The sequence below is a fragment of the Myotis yumanensis genome, unplaced genomic scaffold (genome assembly GCF_028538775.1).
Source record: "Myotis yumanensis isolate MYYU_CA2020_CCGP unplaced genomic scaffold, mMyoYum1.0.hap1 SCAF_2, whole genome shotgun sequence".
In the NCBI taxonomy this organism is placed as follows: domain Eukaryota; kingdom Metazoa; phylum Chordata; class Mammalia; order Chiroptera; family Vespertilionidae; genus Myotis; species Myotis yumanensis.
Genome location: NW_027223753.1, coordinates 213,576,778 through 213,602,004, shown reverse-complemented (window position 1 = coordinate 213,602,004; position 25,227 = coordinate 213,576,778). Strand labels below are relative to the sequence as shown.

The 25,227-nt window shown below is 46.4% G+C and overlaps 1 protein-coding gene across 2 annotated transcripts in view; it reads right to left on the bottom strand.

Annotated features, from left to right (window-relative positions):
* The window catches only part of HLCS (holocarboxylase synthetase), a 157,817-nt gene that overhangs the window by 7,904 nt on the left and 124,686 nt on the right, over positions 1-25,227 (bottom strand). For both annotated transcript variants that reach the window (XM_070407214.1, XM_070407213.1), the window contains exons 7-8: positions 1,838-1,905; positions 7-167 (exon numbers count right to left, since the gene is read on the bottom strand). In XM_070407214.1, coding sequence (XP_070263315.1) covers positions 7-167; positions 1,838-1,905 — 229 coding nt within the window. The remainder of the gene's footprint in view (positions 1-6; positions 168-1,837; positions 1,906-25,227) is intronic.

The following is a 25,227-nucleotide window of genomic DNA, read 5'->3' as shown; positions in this document are numbered from 1 at the left end:
ACATACCTGGTACCCGGGGATGGACCGGACCGCCTCCACCACAGCCAGGGACATCAGGTGCTGGACGAACGGGATCCTCTGTCCCAGCGGGGACCTCAGTGGGACGGAGACCAGCAGCGTGGAAAGCGCGCATCCCTCGGGGCTCAGCCACGCATTCCCTCCTCGTCCTGGAAGACAGGCCCCACCGGGAAACTGGCCACTTCGCCACATGAACAGACTCAGAGCCGCACAGGAAGGCCGTCCCTTGAACACAACTGGGCTGGGGAAGGCGCTGGGTGCTCTGGGGTTAACTCAACCAGAGGAGCTGCCCCAGACCTGAAGCTCTGCTGCTGAACAAGCTCCAGTAATTAGCAGACTGTTCTGCCTCTGTGAGCACGTCATCTGTGCTTTGATGATTCAAAGTCTTCCCGTGTCAGAACATCACTCACAGTCTAAACTCTCACCATACGGCCATGCCGGCAAGAGACAGGACTGGGCCGCATCTATATCACCCAGGGGAGGCCCTGGTCTATGTTCATGCAGGGGAGGCCCTGGGTCTATGCCGGGGCAGGGGAGGCCCTGGTCTATGTTCATGCAGGGGAGGCCCTGGTCTATGTTCATGCAGGGGAGGCCCTGGGTCTGTGCCGGGGCAGGGGAGGCCCCTCTTTAGAACTGATTCCTACCATGGTGAGGGTCACATAATCCTGTGACTGTATTAAAACCCACAGAGCTGGAAGCTTTACACGGGAGAACTGGGTGGCACGTGAATTTTATCTCACTGTTATTTTAAAAAAAGAAGCTGAACTTAAAAGGTGATCCCTGATGTTAACTGTCTGAGTTATTTTTCTTAAAACATAAGTCAGGAGAAAAATATGGGAGGTATAGCTAATCAAAGTTTTTCCATCTTTTTAAAAACCACCATACCGAGTGCCATGGCTTTTAGTAAAATGAAATGTTTTTCTCTTTATGTTCTAAAGCAATGTTTAAGCCGTGGCCTGGGGGCTCAGTTGGCTGAAGTGTCGTCCGCACACCAAGGTTTCAGGTTCGATCCCCAGTTGGGGCACACACAGGAGGCAACCGATCCATGTTTCTCTCGTCTGTCTGTCTCTCTCTAAAAATCAATAAAAACATATCCTCGGGTGAGGATTGAGAAATGTTCAAGAGAAAGAAACAGAAACTGATTCCTTATTTCTTTGCTCCTTCTGAGAAAGGCACGAGAGCCTGAGGGTTAAAAGCACATGTGGGTCAGCCTGGCGCTGGCCGGGCTGGTGCCTCCTGCATGACACTGAACGCGAGTCTGCTCTCGGCCAGACACCATGAGCTCTGGGAGGATTCGGGCTCCGGCCTCCGCGGGGCACAGGTGGGGAAGCTCGGCGCAGCCCTCTGCTTCTCCGTGGGCACTTGGTGAACGGGCGAGGCTCCATGCACATTCCAGTGTCAGCTGGGGCAGGGGCTGGCAGATGCAAGGCCCTCCGTGCGACACTCAGTATAGACACAGACGGCCCCTCAGGAAAAGAACGTCCCTACAGCACTGTGATGAGTCACAAGCTGCAATGCCCAGAACGTGTCAGAAGGGAGAATTCACAAGATGTTAGAGCCATCACAAGCAGATGTCAGGTGGTTACTAAACATCTCCGTCTGAGAGAATGCTTTAATTCTACTCGGGCTCAATCTTCTGATCAACCACCCTCCCCCATTCCACTGCAGGGGGGGCGGGGGCGGGAGGGGTGAAAACAAATGACTTCTAAGTGGAGTCACCTTGAGGATCAGCACCCTCAATCAGTGGGCTCTCCTGGCCACGAGCGTCACCGGTTTTAGAAAACAGACACACCACCAACGATAACAAAAGATGACTGACCTTTGCCCTGTGTTTGGCGGACTGCGATGGCTATCAAACCCATTTCCTGCGGCATCTCAAACATCAACCTGCAAATGGTGGGAAAGACTGGTCAGCCAGAACAGGGGCGCGGGCAGGAGATCCTCCGGCGCAGACACGATGGGGACACTGTTTACACTCGTGTGTGAAAGTGTGGGTAGGGAAGGCCACCCTCCGGCTTTCCTGGGCTGCACCCCATTCCCAGCCTCCGGAAGACTGAGGAGGCGGGCGTGCGTACCGCCTGAGCTGAGCTGCGCCCCCGTGTAAGACGCTGTCAGACTGTAGTTCTTTGGAATATCCCATCGAGTCCTTTCTGATGTGCTGTCCCCTCTTCGAGTGACAACTAACAATTCCTGACATTTGTTCCTACTTACAGTGTGTTTCTGTTTGAACCCTAGAACATAATCATAACAGAAGTTTCTGATTATTCAGAAAACCAATATGGTGGCAATAAAGCCGTTTAAAAGATACACTCTCCCCTGAGAACTAATTATGTTTTAACTATAGTAAATAAATCTACACCTTCTGAGAACAAGGGAGAACCTTGGATCACTTTCGGCTTGAGTTCTGCTTTTAAACTGGTTTCACTTAAAAGAACACAAACTTCCCTTCAGGGGATAGGTAGGAAAGTGCACTGTATCTCCAGCAAACGGGGCAAGTCCCTTTTTTTCTGAAAAGGCAAGAGGGGAAAAGCCCTCATTCTACGAATTTCCTCCCAACTATGTCCTCCATGCGCTGGCCCCGGCTAGGACGGCGTTCTCTCACCCCCAGGAGCGGCTGACCAGGTTCTGCGCCGGTACAGTTCATGGGAGGATTTCATAAACAAAGCAAAGATCAGGTTTTCCCACTTGTCAGGGCCGCTGCTGGGGCCTCTTTGAACTACTTTTTGGAGGGGGGAAGAGGCCAGGGCACAGAGGGGGGAGAGATGGTATTTTGTATAAACAAAGTTTCTCATAATAGTTACAGGGTTCCACAGCGCCCCTGGCCGAGGAGAAAGGGCTGAAGAAAGCCCACGCTTGGAGTAGCTCTTCCTCCTCTCCTGTGGGCTCCAGGAACGAGTGGAACGTGACAAATGGGAAGAGGAGAACACTTCAGAGCAGAGAAAAACAACCCTGTGCCTCCGTGCGCCCCTGGCTCGCAGAGCTGTGCCCCGTGTGTGCAGGCCTCAGGGAGGAGGAGCCCAGAGACCCCTGTACTTGCTGAAAGAGCCCGGCCAGTGGGGTAGGGGGCGTCGGGTAGGGGGCGGGCCGGGCCCCAGGCACAGGGCATTCCCAGCAAGCAGGCCGCCCGCCGCCCACAGCCCAGGCCCCTTCCATCTCCCATGAAATACAGCTCCAGAGGTATTTCTCTTGGACGCCATGAATAGCCCATTGAGATGCACGGTGCCTAGACAAGAAAGCGTCCTTTTCTTGTGTTGGGCCAGCAGAAAGGCCTGAGAAGGGAGCTTTGTCCCTGCAGGGAGGGAGATGGTCTTCCAGGCTCCTCTGTGCCCCAGAGGGCCCTGCCGTCCCTCACCTGGGCAAGGCAGGGCCGGGCTCTCGGGGAGGGGAGGGGTGATTTAGCACCTTGTGCACAGACTGCGGGCGCCCTCCATGCCAGGCAATCTAGGATGTTCTTTAAACAGACCTAAACAGCCATGCGCTATAGCCAACGACGGTGCTGGTGGAACTGGGGGCAGGCGGGTATTCAGAAACCAAACACAGACTTCTAGAACAAAGAGAAATGATTAAGGGAACATATGCACTGAGCTGCTGGAGGCTTGGCAGCAGTTAACAGGGCATATTGATGAGAAGACGGGTCTGTGTGCTGAAGGCCAAGAGGAAACTGCGAGGAGGGAGACAAGCGGGGAAGGAGGCAACACTGAACCGGAGACAACTGGAGGCCGCCGGATTTATTTGTGCATCTGAGATAACTCTGGGGGCCAAACCGCACGGCCACAGGCAACAAAGGAGCATTTATGGACCCGGTAACTTGTGCATCTCTCCAAATGAAGTCGCTGGAGTCTGCTTTAGCGGCAAGGAGGCACCGTAATGCATTTCCATCCCGACTTGATGTTCTCACAAAAGGAAACAGAAAAGGAAAAAAGGAGGGGCTCCATAATGATTACCGCCTTGCCTCTGGATGGTTTCTTTCCTGTTGGCAAAGGCTATGGAGTAAAAGGCTGTGTGAGTGGCAGCCGAGTGCATTCACCGGAGTGCCAACCAGGCCTGCAAGGAAAGTGTTCCGATGTCTGACACATCCCGGCCCATAAAAGTCCCCCTGCAAACAGGGCAGTGTCCTGGCCACTTAGATTCCTAAGGACACAGCACCTACTGGATGCTCTGCCAATGGGAACATATGAATTTCATGAGGTCGTTGGAATGAAACTTCAAAACTAAGAGTAACCTAGAAGACAGGCTAGTACGAATTAGTGAAAATTCTGAAGGAATAAAAATTTAAATTCAGGGCCGGTCAATCCACTTTGGGGTTTTGAGCCAAGGAAATAGTCCACACTCACCACAGTGCTACAAGTAAAAATGTGTAAAAGCCTAAGCATCCAGCCAGGGAATGGTTATGTTATATGAAGTCATATATGAAGTCAGTGGAATTATTTGTAGTCATTAAAAATCACAATTATGAGGCTGTGACAACAACAGACGCACGCAATAGAATGTTAAATTACAGAAGCAGGACACAAAACTACATATACTTTTATTCCAACCATGTAAGATTCATAGAAAGGGAAGGAGTGAGATTTGGTAAAACTCTTTTCTTTATTTTTAAAATTTTCTTTAACATGATTAGCTACCTTTAAAATTATTTTGAAAAGTTTTGGGGGGAAAGCATGATTTTTATGTTCAGACATAACATCTAATTAACTTCAAAAACACTTGTAAGACAGGACTAAAGAGCTGCTTTAAAAATAACTAAGTCAGTCAGTTATCTGTAGCCCCTTTTATTATAACCAATGAGTAAGAGCTTATCTGACAGTAATTAACGAGCAGAAATGCTTCAAGCCAGTCTTTTCTTATGCAATGAGAGCTTTAAAAATGTTATGTCTTCAGACGCGGTGACTGTGCGTCTAAGATGGAAGCCTCAGAAGCATTCAGAGGGAGAAAGAAGAATTTGGGGGCACAGCTACTCATCACAGCATACATTGTGGAAAGTCAGAAATGGTGCCAACAGTCCGAGATAGAGGAGCCAAAAAGAATCGCAGCGGCCCCACGTGTGAGAGTCCCTTCACCGGTGGAGATGCTATACACAGCATGACTTCCATGACGTTTAAAATAAACTTCTTAAGATATTAGGAAATATAACAAAATATCAGCTGCGGTCATTTTAAGGAGTATAATTATTTGAAAACTATGGATAAGTACAAAGCAAAAAATAAGCCATCCATAGAAGTCCTTTTTGAAAATTTACCACCCGGAGATTACACAGAACATAACGAAGACATTCAAATCATCATATCATCCTGTCTTTACCTTCCGGAGCTACCCACTGATACCATCTCCTCTTCTTACTAAAAGTATATATTCTTTTGGACATGTTTCCCATTAAAAAAACATGCATCGGTATATTTTACAAAATACATTTCTGACAATTGGAAAAATTCCTTACTTGAGGTAGTACAATGATGTTGTTGACACAGCTATGGACATTCTTGCTACGTTAATAACTAAAAAGAAAGGCTTAGCAGCAGCAGCAAGGTCCCATTTACGCGGGCTCTGTGTCCCAGGTGCGCTGATGGAAGAATCCAGGGCACATGCTAGCGCCGTCATCTCCAGGACCTGGAGGCACAATTCTGTTACGAGTTCAACATCTTTTGTGTTGTTCTATGTCATCTCTGGGTGGTAGGATTTCAAGTGGCTTTCATTTTCTTCTTCATACTTTTCTGACTTTCCCAATATTCCTACACTTGGAGTACATTCACTTTATAACCAGGGAATGTGCTATAAAAGAGTTACGTAAACCCAACCTTCCTTCAAGTAGGTTATGCACGCATCCGCCAGCTCACTAGCTGGTGAGTCATCTCCTTTCCCAGAGATCAGACTCACAATGCCAAGGCCAGCAGCTGCCGAGCTGTTACGGGCTCCCTGCACGCACCCTCCGTAGCTCACACGACATACGTGCTGCCACGCCTGTCCCTTGCACGGATGCCTGGTGGAGCACGTGGCCTGTGCAGAGATGGCAGGCTGAGTCCCGGTGCAGTCCCTGGGCAGATGCCTCTGGGCTGGGAGACGACTTGCACACAGCGGCCGGCATCCCATTTTCGTCTTTGTGAGCCATATGGCCTCTGCTGCAAACATCCAACCCTGAGGCCCCAGCCCCAAAGCAGCTGCAGATAATATGTAAATGAGCAAGGGCGGCGGTGCTCAGGGGAACTACGTAGACACAGAAATTCCCATTTCATATATGTTCATGTGTCACAATACAGCATTTAAAAAAATTACTAAGCTTTGTTGAGGTTTAATTTTATAGAAAACCAGCAGAATGTAGAGTTCTCTTCCCATACCCCATCCATCCCCCCTCAGTTTCCCTATAATGAACACCTCATGTTAGTGAGGGGCTTTGCCCCACCTGGTTAAGGTGCTGTGTGCCAGGTTTTTGCACTGTGAAGTTCCTGTTTTTCCCTTGTAATTAAGAAATACTTCTGGAAAGATAAATATGTTCCTCATAGAACTTAATCTACTAGTTTTGTATCTATGGATGAGTCTTGCTTGACTCGATTATTTATTTGATGACTGACAAACCGTAGTTTTCTGATGCCATCACCTATTTCGTATTTGCTTGCGGGACACTACTGTGAGCACTTTTCCTTCTCCCCACTTATTTACCCTTCTACTTATTTATTTATGTCAGAATGGACCTGGGAATTCTCACTCAATAGGGTGTATCTTTATGATCATTATTCAATTGGAAGCTCAACTGCCCTAGATTCGGCCAGCGGACGCTGCTTCAAGCTGGCTGCTTCCTCCTGAGAGGGCCCTGCCACCTTCCCCATTTCCTTACTTCCTGGCATAAGAGGTTCCAGGCTCCGTTTGCACTTTCTCAGCCCCAGCCCTGGAATCAGCCATTTATGCAAGGAGGTTTGGCTCCATTTCGTGGAGAGTGATATTTATAAAACAAATCTGAGTGCCGGGAAATAGCTAAAAAGTGAGTGTGTTTTTCATCTCCCTCCCGCCCTTCCATAGACCCATCCATCTACCTTAAACTCCGTGAGTTCACTGAAAACTCCAATTACAATCCAGCATGAGGTTCACTCTATCTCCTTTCTATATCGGTACTTCCTTCTCCAATGCTGAGAAATCTGGCTCACATTATCTCAAATGTATTTACTTATTTGCTCAACACTGTAATACACAGAGAGTGGTTTCAGAACTGCTGACCCATGCTACTGTGAAAAACAAACTTACTAACTAGGGTTCACTATTTATGCACAGTTCTTTTTGTCTCTAGCCTGAGGGGCTATGGTAAATATTATGCTTAGAAGTTCCTTTTCCTTTCACTTTAGTGTGGCTATGCTATTCATGTGAATTAAGGTTAGGCTTAAGTGTACTTCTGTCTTCCATTAGAGGGTCTCCGCTCCCACCTTGTTTCTCTTCTATTTTTAACTCGGTCCAAGGGTCAGAACTGTACAGAAAAGCACACTCCGAGGAGTGGCAGGTCCCCACCCACCCCTTCCACCTAGATCTCCCTTTCCTCTACTCTCCGTAGTAACAACTCAGCTAATCTCACTAGTTGCTGGTTATTCCTCCCATGTTTCTTTCTGCACAAACGAACAGACACATGTGTGTTTTCTTATCTGCCTTTCTTCCTCAGAGAAAGTTACCAGTTGGAGATACTTCTTTGCTTTTTGTGTTGTCCCACCTCCTCCACTTACTGTAACCTGGAAACTATAACTTACTCTAAGTTAATAGAGTCTTCCTCATTCTTTTCTACAGCTGAGTGGTAACCCATTGTGTGCATGTAGCATAGCTATTCAACTCCTCCCGATGTATCTGTATCAGCATTTAGGTGGTGTCCAAAATGCCAGGACAATGAATCCCTTGTTCACATGTATTTCTGTATTGTTGATGGTGTCTCTCCAGGGTGAATTCTAAAAGTGGAATGCTGAGTCAGAAGGAAAATGCATACGTAGCTTTGTTAGATATTGCCAGACCCCTCCATTACTAATGAACCAGCGTGGATAGCATACGTTTTCCACAGAGCCTTGGCAACACAGGGTGATGTCATACTTTTTATCTTTTGCCAATTTGATATGTGAGAAATGGTATTTCAGTGTAGTTGTACTTTGCCTTTCTCTTGTATGTGAGGTTTTCAAATGTTTAAGGTATGTAGTGTGTGTGTGTATAATGTGAATAACCTATTCATGTCTTTTACCTATTTTTAACAGCTCCTTATATTTAGGTACTATCAGGGCTCTAATCTGTGTTATCTTACCAATATTTCCTTCCAGTTCGTAGTTTATCTTTTGATTATTTACGGTGTTTTGTACCATACAAAATTTATTTTTTATGTTTCTGTAGTCAAGTGTATCAGTCTCTTTTTTAACTGCCCCTTGTTTCTGAGTCCTCATGGCCTTTCCCCAGGCCCATGTGATACGGGAATCCATCCACTGGTTTCCAGGCCTTACAGGGCTTCACTTTTTAAATGTGGATCCTGGCCCATTTGGTGTTTACTCTTATGTATGGTGAAAGGTAGGGATCTGGTTTCCCCAAATGTCTATCAAATTGTCCCAGGGCCATTTGCTAAAGAGTCTGCCTTTGGGATAGGAATTTGAATGCCATCTTTATTATGCACTAAATTTCTATATGCGCTCAGGTCTGTTTCTGGACTTTCTATTCCTTTCTGCTGGTCTCATTTATTCATGTGCCAGTACCACACTGTTGTAATGACAGAGGCTTTAAAATCTAGCAAGGCTAGTACCACCTCATGGCTTTTACTTTTCATTGTCTTCCTGGCTCTTCTTACGTGTTTATTTTTCCAAATGAACTTTAGCATCTACTTGTCTAGGTTAATGGTAAAAAACAACAACACTTAATGATACTTTGTTACAAATGTATTAAATTCATGAGTTACCTGCCAGGTTACGCTCGACATCCTTGTGATGTAGAGTTGTCCCATCTATGAACAAGGGCCGTCTTATATTTGTTCAAGTTAACTTTTGTGTCTTTTAGACACGTTTTAAAGTTATCTCCTGTAAAATTTTGCACATTTTTTGTTAAATTCATTCTTAGGTATTTTATCTTATTTGTTGCTATTGTAAATGCATACCGTAATAGCCTTTGCTGGTTATTATATGTGTATATGGAGACTATTGATTAATATGCTAATTTTATATCATGCTCCCTTACTAATCAATGAGAGGATCATTGATTCGCTAATGTTTCCCAGGCATACCATCAGATCATCTGCAAATGGATCAAGTTTCTCTCCCTTTTCAATCATGCCTGTAGCTGACTCCTCTTATCTCCTTGGATTGGCTAATCTCTTCAGAGCAATGTGAAGTGGAAGTGGAGATAGTGGGCATCCTTGCCTTGCTTCTGATCTTAATAGATCCCTTATTTCAGGGTTTTCCCACAAAATAGGACGTTATCTTTAGGACACATACACAATCTTATTAAGAAAATACCCATTAATTCCCATTTTTTAAATGTATTTATCAAAATGTTGAATTTTATAAAATGTTTTTCTAGCATCCCTCTCCCTCCCTCTCTCTGACACACACACACACCCCACTCTTGACTATATGACAAGTACACTAGCCAACACCCACTTTAAGATTTCTCCAAGGCCTTGTGAACTAATTAATTGATTGATAAACCATGGATCTTCAAGTACAAGCAAAGGATGGATCTCCAGGTACTCAGAAAGCACCGCAAGGTTTTGGACTCATATAACCCAAATGGTTCCGTTTACTGAGCATCCAGCCATGTTCCGGCCCTCGGTATGAGCGATTTTCTCACTGAAACGCACTGACGACTCTTGTGAAGGCCACTGCCATGTGGTCTCATTTTACTGATGAGAAAGTGGGGCCACAGAGCCTGGTGAGGTCCCAGCACAGGTACCCAGCGTTGCCTGGCTCTGAGGCCCACTCCCTGAGTCACTATCAAAGAATCTCTTATCAAAGCAAAATGTGAAGGCAGACATGCCACCAATCTCTTAAAATGCATTTTTTTAAAAATATATTTTGATTTTTTACAGAGAGGAAGGGAGAGAGATAGAGAGTTAGAAACATCGATGAGAGAGAAACATCGACCAGCTGCCTCCCGCACATCTCCCACTGGGGATGTGCCCGCAACCCAGGTACATGCCCTTGACCGGAATCGAACCTGGGACCTTTCAGTCCGCAGGCCGACGCTCTATCCACTGAGCCAAACCGGTTTCGGCTAAAATGCATTTTTCTAGTTGTGTAAGTTTGATGGTTCTGCAGATTATATGTTTTCTGGAAAGTTATGAAAATATAGGCCCAAAGAATAAAATCAAGATGGGGTTTTTGCATTTTTAAGAACTGAAATAGAGTCATCTTAAGTTTTTAAAATTAGACAGCACACTTGCACCCAAGTTCATTAGCTGGGTCTTTTTGCCCAAGTTTTCCCTGCTCTCTACATGCTTTTGCTTCAAAGACACCCAACTTTCCTCACCCAATTTGCATAAAGTACTACGGTAAGCAGTTTCCTTCCCTGTAGAGCTAAGAGGCTGCTGAAATGCAGGGCAGACAAAGCAACGTGAAGGTAATGAATTTCTTCCTCTAGAAAGGGGAGCCCCACCCCACCACTCAGGCCCTCACTGGGCCCGTTTTCTACCCAGTGCCGCGCCACTCATGGGTAATTATGAGGAAGAATGTCCTGCCTGCCAGCTGGCCTCAAAACCATGGCTTCTTTCACCAGCTCGCTGCCCTGGATGTCACCCTTCCTGCTGCCCCGCATGGCGCACACCTCAGAGCTGCTCCGAGCCCTCCTCGGCCCCGCCCTGCCGGAGATCAGCAGCCTGCCAGAGCCTGTTGGACCAGAAAGCTTAGCACCAGCTTAACTCTTCACTCAGTGGGACAAGGGGCCTTTCTTTCACGCAGGGCTTGGCTCCACGATATGCTGGGTTTATGGCCCCCATGACTAAACCTGGTTCAGAATCCAATTCTCTCACAGATTTTCGTTCAAATGGTCATTTTCCAATCACCCCTTCCCAACTCCATTTTCTGCCTGCCCTGCTGCCCCCTGGGGGTGGCCTTTGGTGGGCTCGGTGCTGGCAGGACATGCATCCTGCTCCCTTCCCGAGTTCTTTTGTTTCACTTCATTCTCCCTGGGCACACTACCATATCGCTGCAGATGGAGGCGGTTTGACTTCTATTTCAATGTGTGTGCCTCTAACTGACTTCTCTAGTCTACTTGCAAGGGCTGGTATCTCTGGGAGGATGTGCAATAGAGGTGGAGTGGGCATCCTGGCCTTGCGCCTGGTCTTTGTGGAAATGCTCACGATGTCTCCATTAAGGGAGACGCTGGCTTTAGGGCTCAGTGGATCTCCCAACGCTGGACTCGTCTCTACCCTCTCATTCTCCAGGGCTCTGGGAAGCACTATTTCCTCTCTGGCCCCTCCAGGCCCAGGATGGGAAGGGGGAGATCCCCTCTGTGGCTGGTCTTAGAGGCGCCTCCAACCTCTGTAGGGTCCTGCCACCCTGCCTTCACCTCCGTAAGCTTCCCCTCCATCTCAGGTGGATGCTCTTGTGGCCCTGGTGACTGCAGTCACCGCCCACGTGCCCTATTTCAACAGGACACTTGTGCGTGGAGATGACCTTCAGCACAGATGAAAAGGGGGCTTTCCTTGGGGTTTCCTGAAACATTTCTCTCCTGGGATCTTTGTCTTCATCCTGCCTTTTCCTGCCCCTTTAAAAAGAAAGTTCTTCCATTTGTTAATTTTTGAGAGTTTTTATTGCCTTTTATTTTGCTTGACATTTTATAATCAATCTTCTGTATATGTTTATATATGCTTTTCTGTTTAAATTTTGTTTTAAATCTAAAAAACATAGTACCATACCGCCAAAGGTGTCAGGAAACACGCTCAAATAAGGACAGGCTCCAAAGGCTGCTCTGCCAACAAAATGCCAGTAAAATCTGAGCCCGGTTCAGACACACGGGGAATGTTCCAAAACTTAAAACTTAAAGAACCTCTTTATTCCAGTAAATCAGCTTCCCTGTGAATACCATCGAAATCCTGTTTTAATGAGGGAGGGAATATCAGAGGAAGGGGTGGAGAAGGAAGGGATTTAGACGAGTACAAAATTTAATTTAAAAACTATTATGAGAAGTTTAATTTCTCCCTCCCCCAACCAAATACATAAATCTTTTCCTTGGGTTTTCTTTGTTTCATTTTTCTTTTTAAAAACATTTTAAAGGCATCCTGAACCATCTCAAACAATGATAGAGCAAGTCATGGGGGTGGGGGGGTAGTTCTTAGTAACAAACATTTATACACTGGATTCCTATTCATTGAAATGCCATGTCAGCTACAGGGGAGAATGCAAACAAGTTCTAAGGAAAGTTACATCCTCGCTGAACGTGAACAAACAAGGAGGAAAGACGCGGACAGAAGGGTGACTAACAACACAAAGCCCAGGGGCCACTGCAGGCTCCGGGCAACGACGGGTCGGAGTTCGGGGGGCAGCTCCCTCCACGTGAGGCTGAGGCACAGCAGGCCCTACCCTGCATTTAAAGACCGGGACGCGGTGGAAGGACGCTCCCTTTGTCAATAAGTTCAGCTACACACAGCACTGCATTCGGCCCAGAGCCAGGCAGTACTGAACAAACCCCGGGAGCAGGGACTGCTCAGGTTTTTCGGTTGGCGGTGTGTGTCCGCCTGGGACACTGTCACTTTCACTCTAGTCCGTGTGATTCAGCGTCCCCCAGGGCCCCGGTGGGAGGAGCACTTCCTTAATCCTACGGGGAGCTGGCGAGTCAGTGCCAGTCTCCAGGGAGTGTGGCCCTCCAGCCAGCACCGTCACCATCAGCAGGCACTGCCCCCAGAGTGAGGGGCTCACAGAAAAACCAGCCAGGCACTTCGCTGGGGGCCCCGAGGGTCCCCAGCCTATGCTGAGCCCCAAGCTTCTTGTAGATGAAACTAGGCCCCACCTCTTACCCCCTGGGCATCATGAGCAGTGAATGTGTCACTGTGCGTGGATGCCCTGAGCAGAGCACTGGCACGCCGTGGGCACCGAGTTAACGTCAGCTCTTCCCTCTGATGTGCCGGAGGGACAGAGACTCCACAGCAGAGCCTCTCCCAGGAGAGGAGGCGGCTCCCACATTCCAGACCAGTGCACTCTTGTCGGAGGTCCTCTGCCACAGAAGATTCTGGAAAAAGAGGAATCACCTCATTTCCCATCCAACATCACATGATGGCGTGGAAGACAGAAAAGACCTGTGAGCCCTAGCCAGTTTGGCTCAGTGGAAGGAATGTCAGCCTGCAGACTGAAGGGTCCCAGGTTCGATTCCAGTCAAGGGCACATGCCGGGGTTGCGGGCTCAATCCCCAGTGGGGTGTGTGCAGGAGGCAGCCGATCAATGATTCTCTCTCACCAGTGATGTTTCTATCTCTCTCTCCCTCTCCCTTCCTCTTTCTGAAATCAATAAAGAAATATATTAAATTTTTTTTTTAGAGACGACCTGTGAAAACCCTGACAAAGCTACCAAGTGCTATGTGAATGTGGTGGTTGTCTCCTGGCCGATAAATGCCTAGCCCACCTGTGTTGACACCAGGCTGGAAGCTGTCTGTGCCCTGGCCCATCACCCAGAGGGTGGCCAGGGAGGGTGGTCAGGGAGATGTCTCCTTTGTTTGTCATCCCTCTGGTTGGCTCTAGTCTGATCGTATGTTTCTTCCATTTCCATTTTGCTAGATTCGGTCCACTCCCTGAAGCCTCTAGTTAAGCTGCCCAGTGACTCCCCAGGAAAGATAGAGCGTGGCGTCTCCTGGAGATGGCAGTCGTCTTCCTGCAGCTGAGCTGTGCACCCGCCCCTTCTGCACACAAGCTCCGTGTTTGGAGAAGCACCCGCAGAACCCGAGAAATGAGGGACGCACACGCCTGGCGAGAGGGGGGGAGGGCAAAGGTCACCACCACCTGCGTGTGCTGGTTCACGGTGCAGCTGGGCTGGGCACGGTGTACACGGAGCCAAACGGCGCAGCACAGCCATCCTGTGTCACCAGAGGGACCCCGGTGGACTCTCCAGCAGAACGTGGGGACTGACACCCCTCTGGACCTACTGCTAAACGCTATCCCAGCGAATGACCCTCATAAAGCCAAGAATAGTAAACGGAGCTTACCATTCTAATGAAATCAAGCTTGCCGGGTGTGCCTGCACAAAATGAAACTGCCTGGAACTTCTCATAACGCTTTTTACGATAAGCATTAAAACGCAGGGAGGAACATGAAAGTCCCTGCATGGCCCAGGTCTGGAAGGAGGGAGAGAGGAGGACTTGTGGGCGGGGTCTGCGGGAGAGGCTTATGCGCGGCGTTCCAGTCGGAGATTATTATAGAAAATGAGTGTGTTATTAAAAGGATCCTGAAGTTATAAAAACTCAAAGGAATTTTTATTGAGGATAAATAACTTCTTTGGTAAAGATGAATAATTCATTATTATAATACACCGACATGCAGGGGAGCCCCAACTGCCACCACCCCATTTCCCACTGACTGGGGTGCAGTCATCTGCCAGAGCTCTATAACTGCCAGCAGTTAGATTTTGTAAGGCTTTTTTTTTTTTTTTTAAGATCAGGCACACATTCTTTGATTACAAAAGTTCTAATAGGTACGAGAGTCCCTCCAATTAGCAATTGAGTACCTTCATTATCCTATTAGAAAAAGGCAACAAAATGACCATCTACAGCCTCACAATTTGAGGCAATTTTTTCTTCCTTCTTAAACGCTACACACCCCCTCCCTCAGCTACACACTCCCTCACCCACTGCATGTCACAGAGAGAACAGAATTATAGTGTCAGACAACTCTAGTCTAATGTGAACAATTACTTAATGCAGTCTACGTCTTTCAATTAATCCAATTAATGAAAATTGTGCTAAAATATGACTTCAGGCTTTAATTATCCAAGTAATTTAAACATGCTCCCTACTTATAATTTGTGTGTGTGTCCATAAACAAAGGAAATTTCCGTTTACTCTGTCCACAGTCATGAGTTCTAAATTAGTAAAGGCCAAGTAAGGTTCCCTTTGCCGTGGTCAGAAGTATGTAGGATAGTTAATTTACAAAAGTAACTGTACTGTAGTTAGTTTGGAAAATAAAAATGAAAGATATAATCATTCACCCTAACACAACTATTACCACTTTTCCATATTTTCTAGGTCTTTTTCAGATGCAAGTTTTAAGAATTTTATTTTAATCCTCACCCGAGAATGTTTTATTATTGATTTTTAGAGAGAGAGTAAGGGGGAGAGAGACATTGATGGAGAGAGAAACATCAATCAGTTGCCTCCCATATGTGCCCTGACTGGGAATAGAATCCTCAACCTAGATATGTGCCCTGAGCGGGAATCGAACCTGCAACCTTTTGGTGTATAGGGTTACGCTCGACCATGTGCGTTTTAAGATTTTAATCTACAAACTATTAATTTATTTTAACCTGCTTTTTAATTTATCTGAGCATTTCTCTACATTGTCTTTCTGTTGATGGATAATATTCCATTGAATCACTGTATACAATGTGTTTAATAGTAAATATTCATGAGTATGGATTTTCCCATAGATCTGATTATTTCTTAAGGGCAAAGGACTAGAAGTAGAATTATTGGGTCAAAGCATATAAACTTCTTGTGGTTCCTTAATGCTACCATCAAGTTGTTTTTCAAAAAGCTGCTCCAATTTATAGCCCCACCAAGGCTTAAGAAGGGCGCCTGTTTCTTTATATCCTTGCCTGTCTCAAATAGTGGCATTTAAAAAAACAAACCATGTTATCTGTTTGTTTCGTCTTGGGCTACTTTCGTCAGTGAAGAGAGTTCAATGTATTGTAAAGGATTATGAAGTAGGGCTCTATGATATTACCCTGCCTCCTCTACTCAGAGTAAAGACATAAAAATAACCATAAAGACACATCCTGTGCTTAGCTGCCTTCCTCAGAGTCTTAAGTTCCTGCTCATCTACAGAGAAAGATCCAGAAGGCAGAGAGAAGGCTCCACTCCGGTCAGTCAAGACTCAGCAAGAGGGCTGTGTGCCCTGGAAGGCGGGCAGGACCGGGGGGCCGTCTGCAGGGCGTCGCCTCAGTCGGCCTGCAGCAGCACTTGTGTGTGGAAAGCAGGAGATGTCAGGATCTGGGTGTTCTCTCCATTTAAGAAGATTATGACGTGGGCAGCATTTTCTTACAGTGTGCCTTTCCCCTTCATTGCCTATCAGTTGATTTGGCTCTGGTGTGGCTTCTGATTCTTTTTATAGCACAGAATTCGGGTGTTGGACAATGAACTTTGTCAACAGAATGAAATGAAATAGCACATTAAGGTGTGCCTTAATTTGAGCTTGCTTGTCTCTACAGTGGGTTAAAGATGCCTTATCGAGAATCTTCTGGAACATGAATCATAATAGAAAAGATTTCACATGAGAGAAAATACAGCAAAGTATGTATGCGCTTGTCCAAAACAAAATCTACACCCACCTCACTGTGCCTTGGGTAACCCTAAAAAACACTCTTGCTTATGAAAACTTTCTAACGTATAGATAGTAGCAGGAATTGTAAGGGGCCCCGTGTGTGCTGGCAATCAGTGTCTACAAGCGATTAGGTCCCTGAATACACCCAAACTGGAGTGGGGCGCCTCACGGCTCCCCAACCTGCTCAGCCCACCCATCCCGTCTTCCCAGCAGCCAGGGACCCTCAGCGACACAGCTTTCAGCATTTGCGAGAAGCAGCACAGCCAACTGCCAAATTCCTGCTGGGTCGGCCAAGAGGTATGAACCAAAAATGAAAAAACATGAAGGCCTTGGTTTTTAAAGGCAATACATCAAACATAAAAAGAGCTCTTTTGTATGAATTTTTGGTGTGGGAGCCAGAGGGAGAAAATCACTCTGCCTCCCGGGAGGAAGCAGCTTGACCTCACCTGCGACTTTTCTCTTACCATGTGGGTTTTTCTCACCCCATTAAATGTAACCTACTCTAGGTGGGTCTGTACTGTCTGCGAGAAATAGGGAGTGATGGGAACATGCGATGGGCAGCCTGGGACCGAGAGTAGCTCTGAGCGGCCTGGAAGGGGGCCCCTCACGAGCCACGTAAGCCGGGGCCACGAAGGCAGGGCCCATGGGCCATGTGGAATGCGGCTGTTTCAAAAGGCCTGGCTGGGAGACCACAAGGATCAAGTTTCCATAGCTTCATAAACCTTGCAAGGGGACCCCCAAAACACACTCTTTGAAAGGGAAGAGGAAAAAAAGAAAAGAAAAAAGGAGAAGAAACAGGTTAAACTGGGGCATCCTCTCACCACTTAAAAAGGCGGGTTGGGATGGCTGAGCAGGGTTCACACTGTGAACCCCAGGGGAGCAGACCTGAGAAAAGCAGTATTGCAGGGGCAGGGGCGGCCGGACAGGAGCTCGCGCCTCAGAAACCAGGCAGGAGATGCTCTACTTGTCATCAAGGCTCTGGGACCTGCTGCACAGAACAGGAAAAGACAAACTCGGTGCTGGGTCCCTGAGTCCCCAACCCATTAACCAGGTGCCAATAGTGACACCTATGCAAGGACCCTGTTAAATCACCTGGCAGCGCTCAGCAGGCTCTCAGCACTGACCCCTGGGACAGGCAGCCTTTTCTTCCGTCACACAGCAGGAGGACGAGCTCCCTTTGGCATCTGTGTGACCAGAGACAGCTGCCACCTGCTGACAACCCACTCACTGTGCTGGGTCAGGGCAGAGGAGCAGGAGGAGCCACAGCAGTCACTGCTGACATTCCGCCATGTCTGACTTGCTGGAGGCACTTCCTGTGGCTCAACTGAGGGTCATCATCAGCTGCTTCTCTCCAGCCCTTGGTGAGCTGCTGCCTGTGGTTCCATTTAATCCTGGGACAGCTCCAGGCTGGGGACTGTGACAGCCCCATTTGTAGATGAGGCGACGGATGTTACGATCCAGGGTTGCCTGTAAGAGGCACACCCGGTACCCACGGCAAGCAACTGCTGAGCCAGGAGTGCCAGCACCTGGAGAAGTGGGAGCATTCTAGACATTTTGAAAGTGGGACCAACGGGATTTGACGATGAACTCGATTCCTGAAAGGAGGACAGGCGTCGATGATGGGTCCCAGAATTCTGCCACAACTGCAATAACAGGGAGGTCCGCTCGCTGAGAGGAAGAGGCCTGGGCTGAGCAGGTGGAGGGTGAGACCAGGTGCTGGGTTCACATGTGCGAGGACCAGATGCCTGCCGGCCAGCCCGGGAACCTAAGCAGGGTCTGTAGTGGAGGGACAGACGACCCTGTAGAGAGCTCGGGACGAGGCTCTTCACTTGGGAACCATGGCCTTGGAGATGTACGTACAGCCTGGGACCAGGAGGTCGGCTAAGGAATGAGTCAGACTACAGAGGGAAAAGTCTGATTAACTTGACTTTGTTCTCTGGCAAAGGCACCCGGTTAAGAATTCAGAAAGCCACAGCCTTGACTTACTTTCCAGAAGCCATGCCCTGTCATCACACCTGAGCTGGAAACACTGCGAAAAGCACCGCCTCCTCTGCTAAGCGCCACGGTGCTGCTTGTTCATGAGTGTGCACGTTCCGTGTGCAGAGCAGGGCGAGACGGGCATAGGAACACGGGGTCCCCTCCTGAGAAGCTCATGCCTTCAAACACTTTTTAAATATATTCAAAATGGGAATAAAGGATGACAAGCATTTTCCAAAATAGCGACAACCTTTGGAACAAAGTCCTGAATAAATTTCACAGTTTCTATGCCACACACACACACTAAGTACTTTTCAAATGTTTGGTGAGCCCTGCCCCCGTGGATCAGTGGCTGGAGTGTCATCCCATACGTACACCATGAGGTTTCGGGTTAGATCCCAGTAGGGGTGCGTATGGGAGCAACCAACTAATGTTTCTCTCTCACATCGATGTTTCTCTCCCTCTGTCTCCCTCTCTCTCTAAAATCACATATCCTTGGGTGAGGACTTAAAAATAATAATTAAATATTTGACATATAAATTATTACATACTTTTCTAACTGAAACTACAAAATTTGAGACCATGACTACTTTAGAGCTCAAAAAATATGCAAAATTAGTATCCCATGACAGACAAATGTCTGAGGGTCCCATGTGGTCCAACCCCTTCCTTACAGAGAATGACACACGCTGTCTTATGTGAAGGAGATCTGTGTTTCCCTTCTGGAAGAAATGAGGGAAGGACTCTTGCCATTCATTTCTCCCCCAGGGCCTGGGATAATGCTCTGTGCAGAGCAAATGCCCAATAAATCTAAATGAATGTCAAACGAATGAGTGAATAAATATTCATTAAAAATTAACTGGACAGTTAATTTAGGTCATTCACTGGAAAAAAGAAAAACAGTGAAACTAGAAAAGTATCTTTTTAATTTAAAAGGTTAATTAAGGACAAGGCTTTAAAAAAATATTTTGGTGGCTTAAGTAAACCAAACACTAGTGGGGTTCAAAACAGCTGCAGTTTTTAACTTTGAAAACATTCCATTATGTCCCACAAATTAGAAAAAGAGAAAAGCTGTCGGACTCGTTTCATGATTCTAGTATGATCTCAAGTCTACGCAAATGCGCAAGCCCGTGCTTACGAGTGCTAACTCCCAGAAGGAAGAGCTCAGGATCGGGGGAAGAAGGAATGCAGAATGTACACTGACGTACAGAGATCATCAGACCTAAATCAACCAGCTTATTATGTGAAGGTGACTTCTGACCACAATCTCTCTTACCTCTCTCCCTACATAATTTATGACTGCCATCCAAAGGCAGTATTTTTGTGTTATGTCTAAAATCTTCCAATCTGGCATTAAAACAAACATCTTCAGCAACAGAATAGAGGAATAATATCAGAAAACAGTATCCATACCATGTCCACAGCTGTTTTAATAGCATTTAGATCCAACATTTCATAAATATTAGAATTATCTCCTCCTAGTTTCACCTTATATTTCTGTTTTTATAAATCAGGGGAGGGGGTTTAGGAGGACTAGTAATCAGTGTGCTACACATCATTTGAGAAGCTTCCTGTGTAAAAAGCTCTATTATAATACCTTTGCAAAATAGGAAGGATTTCCAATTTGAACCTATTAAACGCATCTGCCCTCACTCCTGGTGTGCACTTCCTCAGTGTCTCAAAGCCACATGGAGCCAGAGCCTGTTGGGCACGAGAAGGAAAGGGAAAGCTGCCAGCCCAGCGTGCAGTGGGATATACCCTGACCCGGCACACAAAATCTGCAGTCTCCCCTACCCTGCGCCTGCATTCCCCACTTGTGCATTCACATAATTTACTTTGTAATTACTTATTGAGCACTTACTATATATCACTATTTTAGGGACCAAGGAATACAGCAGTAAACAGTACAGCAGGTACTAGATAAACAGCAAATAACACAATTTATATTAGGTAAGAAGGTCGGAAGAGTGTGGAGGCTGTGTTATGTCTTGTAAAGGATGGTTAGGGAAGGCCTCTTTCACACGCTGACATGTGAGTAGAGACCTAAAGGGAGAGGAATGATCCAGACAGGAAAGGGGATCTAAGGTAGGGAGTGTGTGTTGCCCTGAGGCCCACTTGTGGGGGGCAATCACGTAGGGCTTCCAGGCAGGCACAACCATGGATCTTCACTGAGCGTCATATTTCCGAGACCCACCCACAGTCCTGCATGTATTAATATTTTCTCCTTTATATTGCTGAGCAGCATTCCAGTAATTTGTTCATCTATTTACTAACTGAAAAAGACTTAGTTGTTTCTGGTTTGGGGCTGCTATGAATCAAGCTGCCATGAACATCTGCATACAAGCCTTGGAATGGACATATGTTCTCATTTATCTTGGGCAAAAAAAATGCCTATGAGTAGCATGGCTGGGTCATACAGTGAGTATACATTTAATTCCATAAGGTTCCACCGGCATGTTTTCAGATGGCTGCATCATTTTGCATTCCCACCAGCCCTGTAGGAGAGTTCCGGTTTCCCCGCATCTGCCTGTCGCTGCGACAGCCCACCAATGAGTGAGTAATGGTAGCTCACTGTAGTTTAACTTGCATTTCCCTGAAGCCCAGTGATACTGAGCATCTTCTCGTGTACCTTCTGACATTCACGTTTGGTCGGGGTTTTTTTGGTGTGTTTTTTTAAGTGTTTTTTCAAAGCTTGTGCCTTTTAAAAAATATTGGGTTGTCTTCTCAATACTGAGTTATAAGTTTCTTTTTTTTTTTTTTTATAAGTTTCTTTATATATTCTGGCTATAAGCCCTTTGTCAGACAAATGTTTTGCAAATATTTTTTCCCAGTCTGTGGTTTGCCTTTCTGTTTTAACTATGCCTTATAATAAGAACAAAAAGTTATTTTGATTAAACTAAGTCATTTTTTCCTTTTACAAGTCATGCTTTTCGTGTCTTGTTTAAAAAAATATTTCCTTACATCCATGTCACAAAGGTATTCTCCTATGTTTTCTTCTAGAAGTTTAATGGTTTAGCTCTGATATGTAGGTCTATGATCCATTTTGAGTTAATTTCCATATGGTATCAAATCAAGGTAGAGATTCACTCTTTTCTACTTTTTTTGGTTTTGTTTGAGCGAGCACCATATATTAAAATAACTATCTTCCCCACTGAATGAATTTGACAACTTATCAAAAATCAATTGGAGCCCTGGCCGGTGTGGCACAGTGGGTTGAGTGTTGTCCCATGCACCAAAAGGTCACCAGTTTGATTCCCAGTCAGGGCACATGCCCAGGTTTTGGGCTCGATTCCCAATAGGGGGTATGCAGGAGGCAGCCAATCCATGTTTCTCTCTCTCTCTTTCCTCTCCCTTCCTCTCTAAAATCAATAAATATATGTATTTTAAAAAATCAATTGGACATATAAATGTAAGTCTATTTCTGGACTTTCTACTATGTTCCATTAATTTATACCTCTACCCTTCTACCATTATATACTATCTTGATTACTGGGACACGGTACTTTTAAGATGTCTCTTAGATATGTAAAAATTAGGTATCTAAGTCTAACTATAGTTTATTTATATATCCAGTCAAGTAAGTATGAGAATCTGAAGATCGTGGAGAGACTGGAGATGTAAATTTGGAAGCCATCAGCTTAGAGATGATATTTAAAGCAGGGGATTAGGGGACACTCCCCAAGGCGTGGACACCCACATACGTGCCATTTCACACTTCGGTCAGCTTGTGCAATAAAGTGCAGCCTGCCAACCTCTGACCTATAAGCAGCTGCAGCAGGGTCCAACAGCCCGATCTAACTTGGATCTGCCAGATTTCCATGGAGCAGAAAACTGGGCCCTACAAATCCAGGCCCGGATTCAGCCAGGAGGCGCAGGAAGTCACTCCAGCTTTCAAAGCCTCCGTTCTCAAATTTGGAAAAATGGCAATTCAGAAAGTAGCCAAAATCACAGGGTTGTTTGTGAGGAACTAGTAATAGTAAAATGTAAACATGTACAGTCTCCTGAGGAAAGTCTGGCCATCTTTCTACTGAAGAATGTCAGCTTCAAACCATTCGTTTCCACATTTACTGACTGTGCTTACTATCGCTGCAGAGACTGCGTGCCGACAGTTTCTGTACAGATTGTCTTGAGCCCAAATGACCCCACAGACTCTGAGGCCAGCTCGACCCCATCACCTCATCAAGGAGTGAGGTCACAGTGAGTGCCTGAGGACACCCCGACTCCGGGCTGGCGTGGCAGTCGGCAAGCAGAGTGCTTCCCACTGAAAACAGAATATAGAGCAGACATACTTGGAACACACTCCTGACACCAGTCCAGCACACAGCAGGCACCCCATAAGCACTTGGGGAGCAAACAGGCACCCACAACACAATGAGCATATCATAACAAGCTGAGAAAACAGAGACTCTGCGATCGCGCTCCAGCAAGGTGAACACCGACATTCTCACAGAACAGAGGCAGCCGCAGGAACAGCGATTTCGGGAGCAGGCACCCTTCTGAGCACTCACGAAATGACTCACTAATCTTATGACATCATCTATTATTAACTCTATTTACTGGTGAGGAAATAGAGGCAGGAAAGTCCTATGATTACTCCCACTTTATAGATAAGGATCCATGTAAGTGGCTGGACTGGGACCTGAACCCAGGACTCTGGCTGTGGGGCTCCCAGCCTCCTGCTCATTTTTAGAGCACTTTGTTCACCTCAAGTGTAAGGCACTATCTGGAAATTGCTTTCCCGTCATCTGTCATCATAAAGCAACCTACCTCTACCTCACACAGCTTCAGAACCCAACCATGATTATGGAGCCCACCAAGAACAGTGAGTTCAGTGTTGGCTGCAGTTTCTTTACTTTGGGGTGTGAATTCTGTCCACTTCATATTGGGAGTGGTGAGTGGTGCTGAAGGAAAGAGACAAGATTACAAACCTGAGAACAATCCCTCACAGAGCTTTTGTTGAGTGGTGATAGCGCTGAGTGTAGTCAATGATAGCGTTTGCCTCTGGAAACTATACAGTGGATATAACGCTTGGGTGTTTAATGAACACAGAAGAAGCATGCAGGAAACCGTATTCAGCTGGGGGGGTGTGTGTACGAAAGTTAAAGAACAGACTGGTAGCCCTAACCAGTTTGGCTCAGTGGATAGAGTGTCAGCCTGCAGACTGAAGGGTCCTGGGTTCGATTCCAGTCAAGGGCATGTACCTTGGTTGCAGGCACATCCCCAGTAGGGGGTGTGCAAGAGGCAGCTGATCGATGTTTCTCTCTCATCGATGTTTCTAACTCTCTATCCCTCTCCCTTCATCTCTGTAAAAATCAATAAAATATATATATTTTTTTAAAAAAAGAACAGACTGGTAGATCACAAGGAAGCCATGGCCCCCTGAATTATTATTGTTAATCACTCCAGCCAAAACACATCCAGTTCACAAAAGAGACCATGTAATTTTTCAACCGTCAACTGTCCACCAGAAGTTGATTTCAGTAGTTGCCTGCCCTACGACATTTTAGAAAACAGGTCCTCATACATAGCCCTTGGCTCAATTCATCTGTGCCACATTCTACTATAACAATGGGGAAGTGGGCATGACAATCTAGAAAAGGAAAAAAACAAGCTTTGTCTCACAGTTAAATTTTAACAGGCATAAGAAAAATGAAATTATGTCTAATTTCAGGCATATCCTATATAATAAAAGGCTAATATGCAAATCGACTGGACGGCGGAACAACTGGTCGCTATGACGCGCACTGACCACCAAGGGGCAGATGCTCAATGCAGGAGCTGCCCCCTGGTGGTCAGTGTGCTCCCACAGGGGGAGCGCCACTCAGCCAGAAGCTGGGCTCACAGCTAGTGAGCACAGCGGCAGTGGTGGGAGCCTCTCTTGCCTCTGCAGCCGCGCTAAGGATGTCTGACTGCTGGCTTAGGCCCACTCCCTGTGTCAGTCGGACATCCCCCGAGGGCTCCCAGACTGCAAGAGGGCACAGGCCAGGCTGAGGGATCCTCCCCCCCCCCACTCCCCCAGTGCACAAATCTCGTGCACTGGGCCTCTAGTGCTATCATATCTGCAAAGTTGCAAAGTTCTTAGCATAGCCTGCCTAGCACATGGTAAGTGCTTTATTAATGGCAGCTAATCTTTTATTATTATTAATGTCTCCAACAGGAATTCACCTCTTAGTGAGTCTATAGACTTTCCGTGTTGGTTAAGATACATTCAAATTTTAGTAAAACTTAAAATGTCCTGTTTATAAAAACTGCATACAGGTTGCTTTTCTTTTGTACTTCTAGTAACAATATCATATATGACATTATATAAGTAGACTTAAATAACAATGCATTATATTTATGGTGTATATAATGTAAGTTATATAAAAATACAGTTAACTTACATGTTAAGAATAGCAAATAATATACTTTTCCAAGTTTGTACCAATCAGGGTAGGCTAATATTACGGAAAGAACCCCAAGGGCAGTGGCCCAAGTGCTGGCTTGTCAGAGGGCTCTCTCCTCCAAGTGGGGACTCAGAGACTGGCCTCTTTCACTTGTAGCACTGACATTTTCCCACACCATCTCCAGCATCGCAATGCGAGGGGAGAAGGGCAGTGGGAGACTCTTGTGGCCTGGCCTGGAAGATGACACTTCACATCCGCCCTGACCACTGACCACCTACCTAACATCAGCTGAGCTGTGAGAGGGGCTGTGTGCCGGGGGTGGGGGGGCGGAAATGAAGCAGGCCTGGGAATCACATAAACTTTCTCTGCCACGAGCATTATCAAATACTA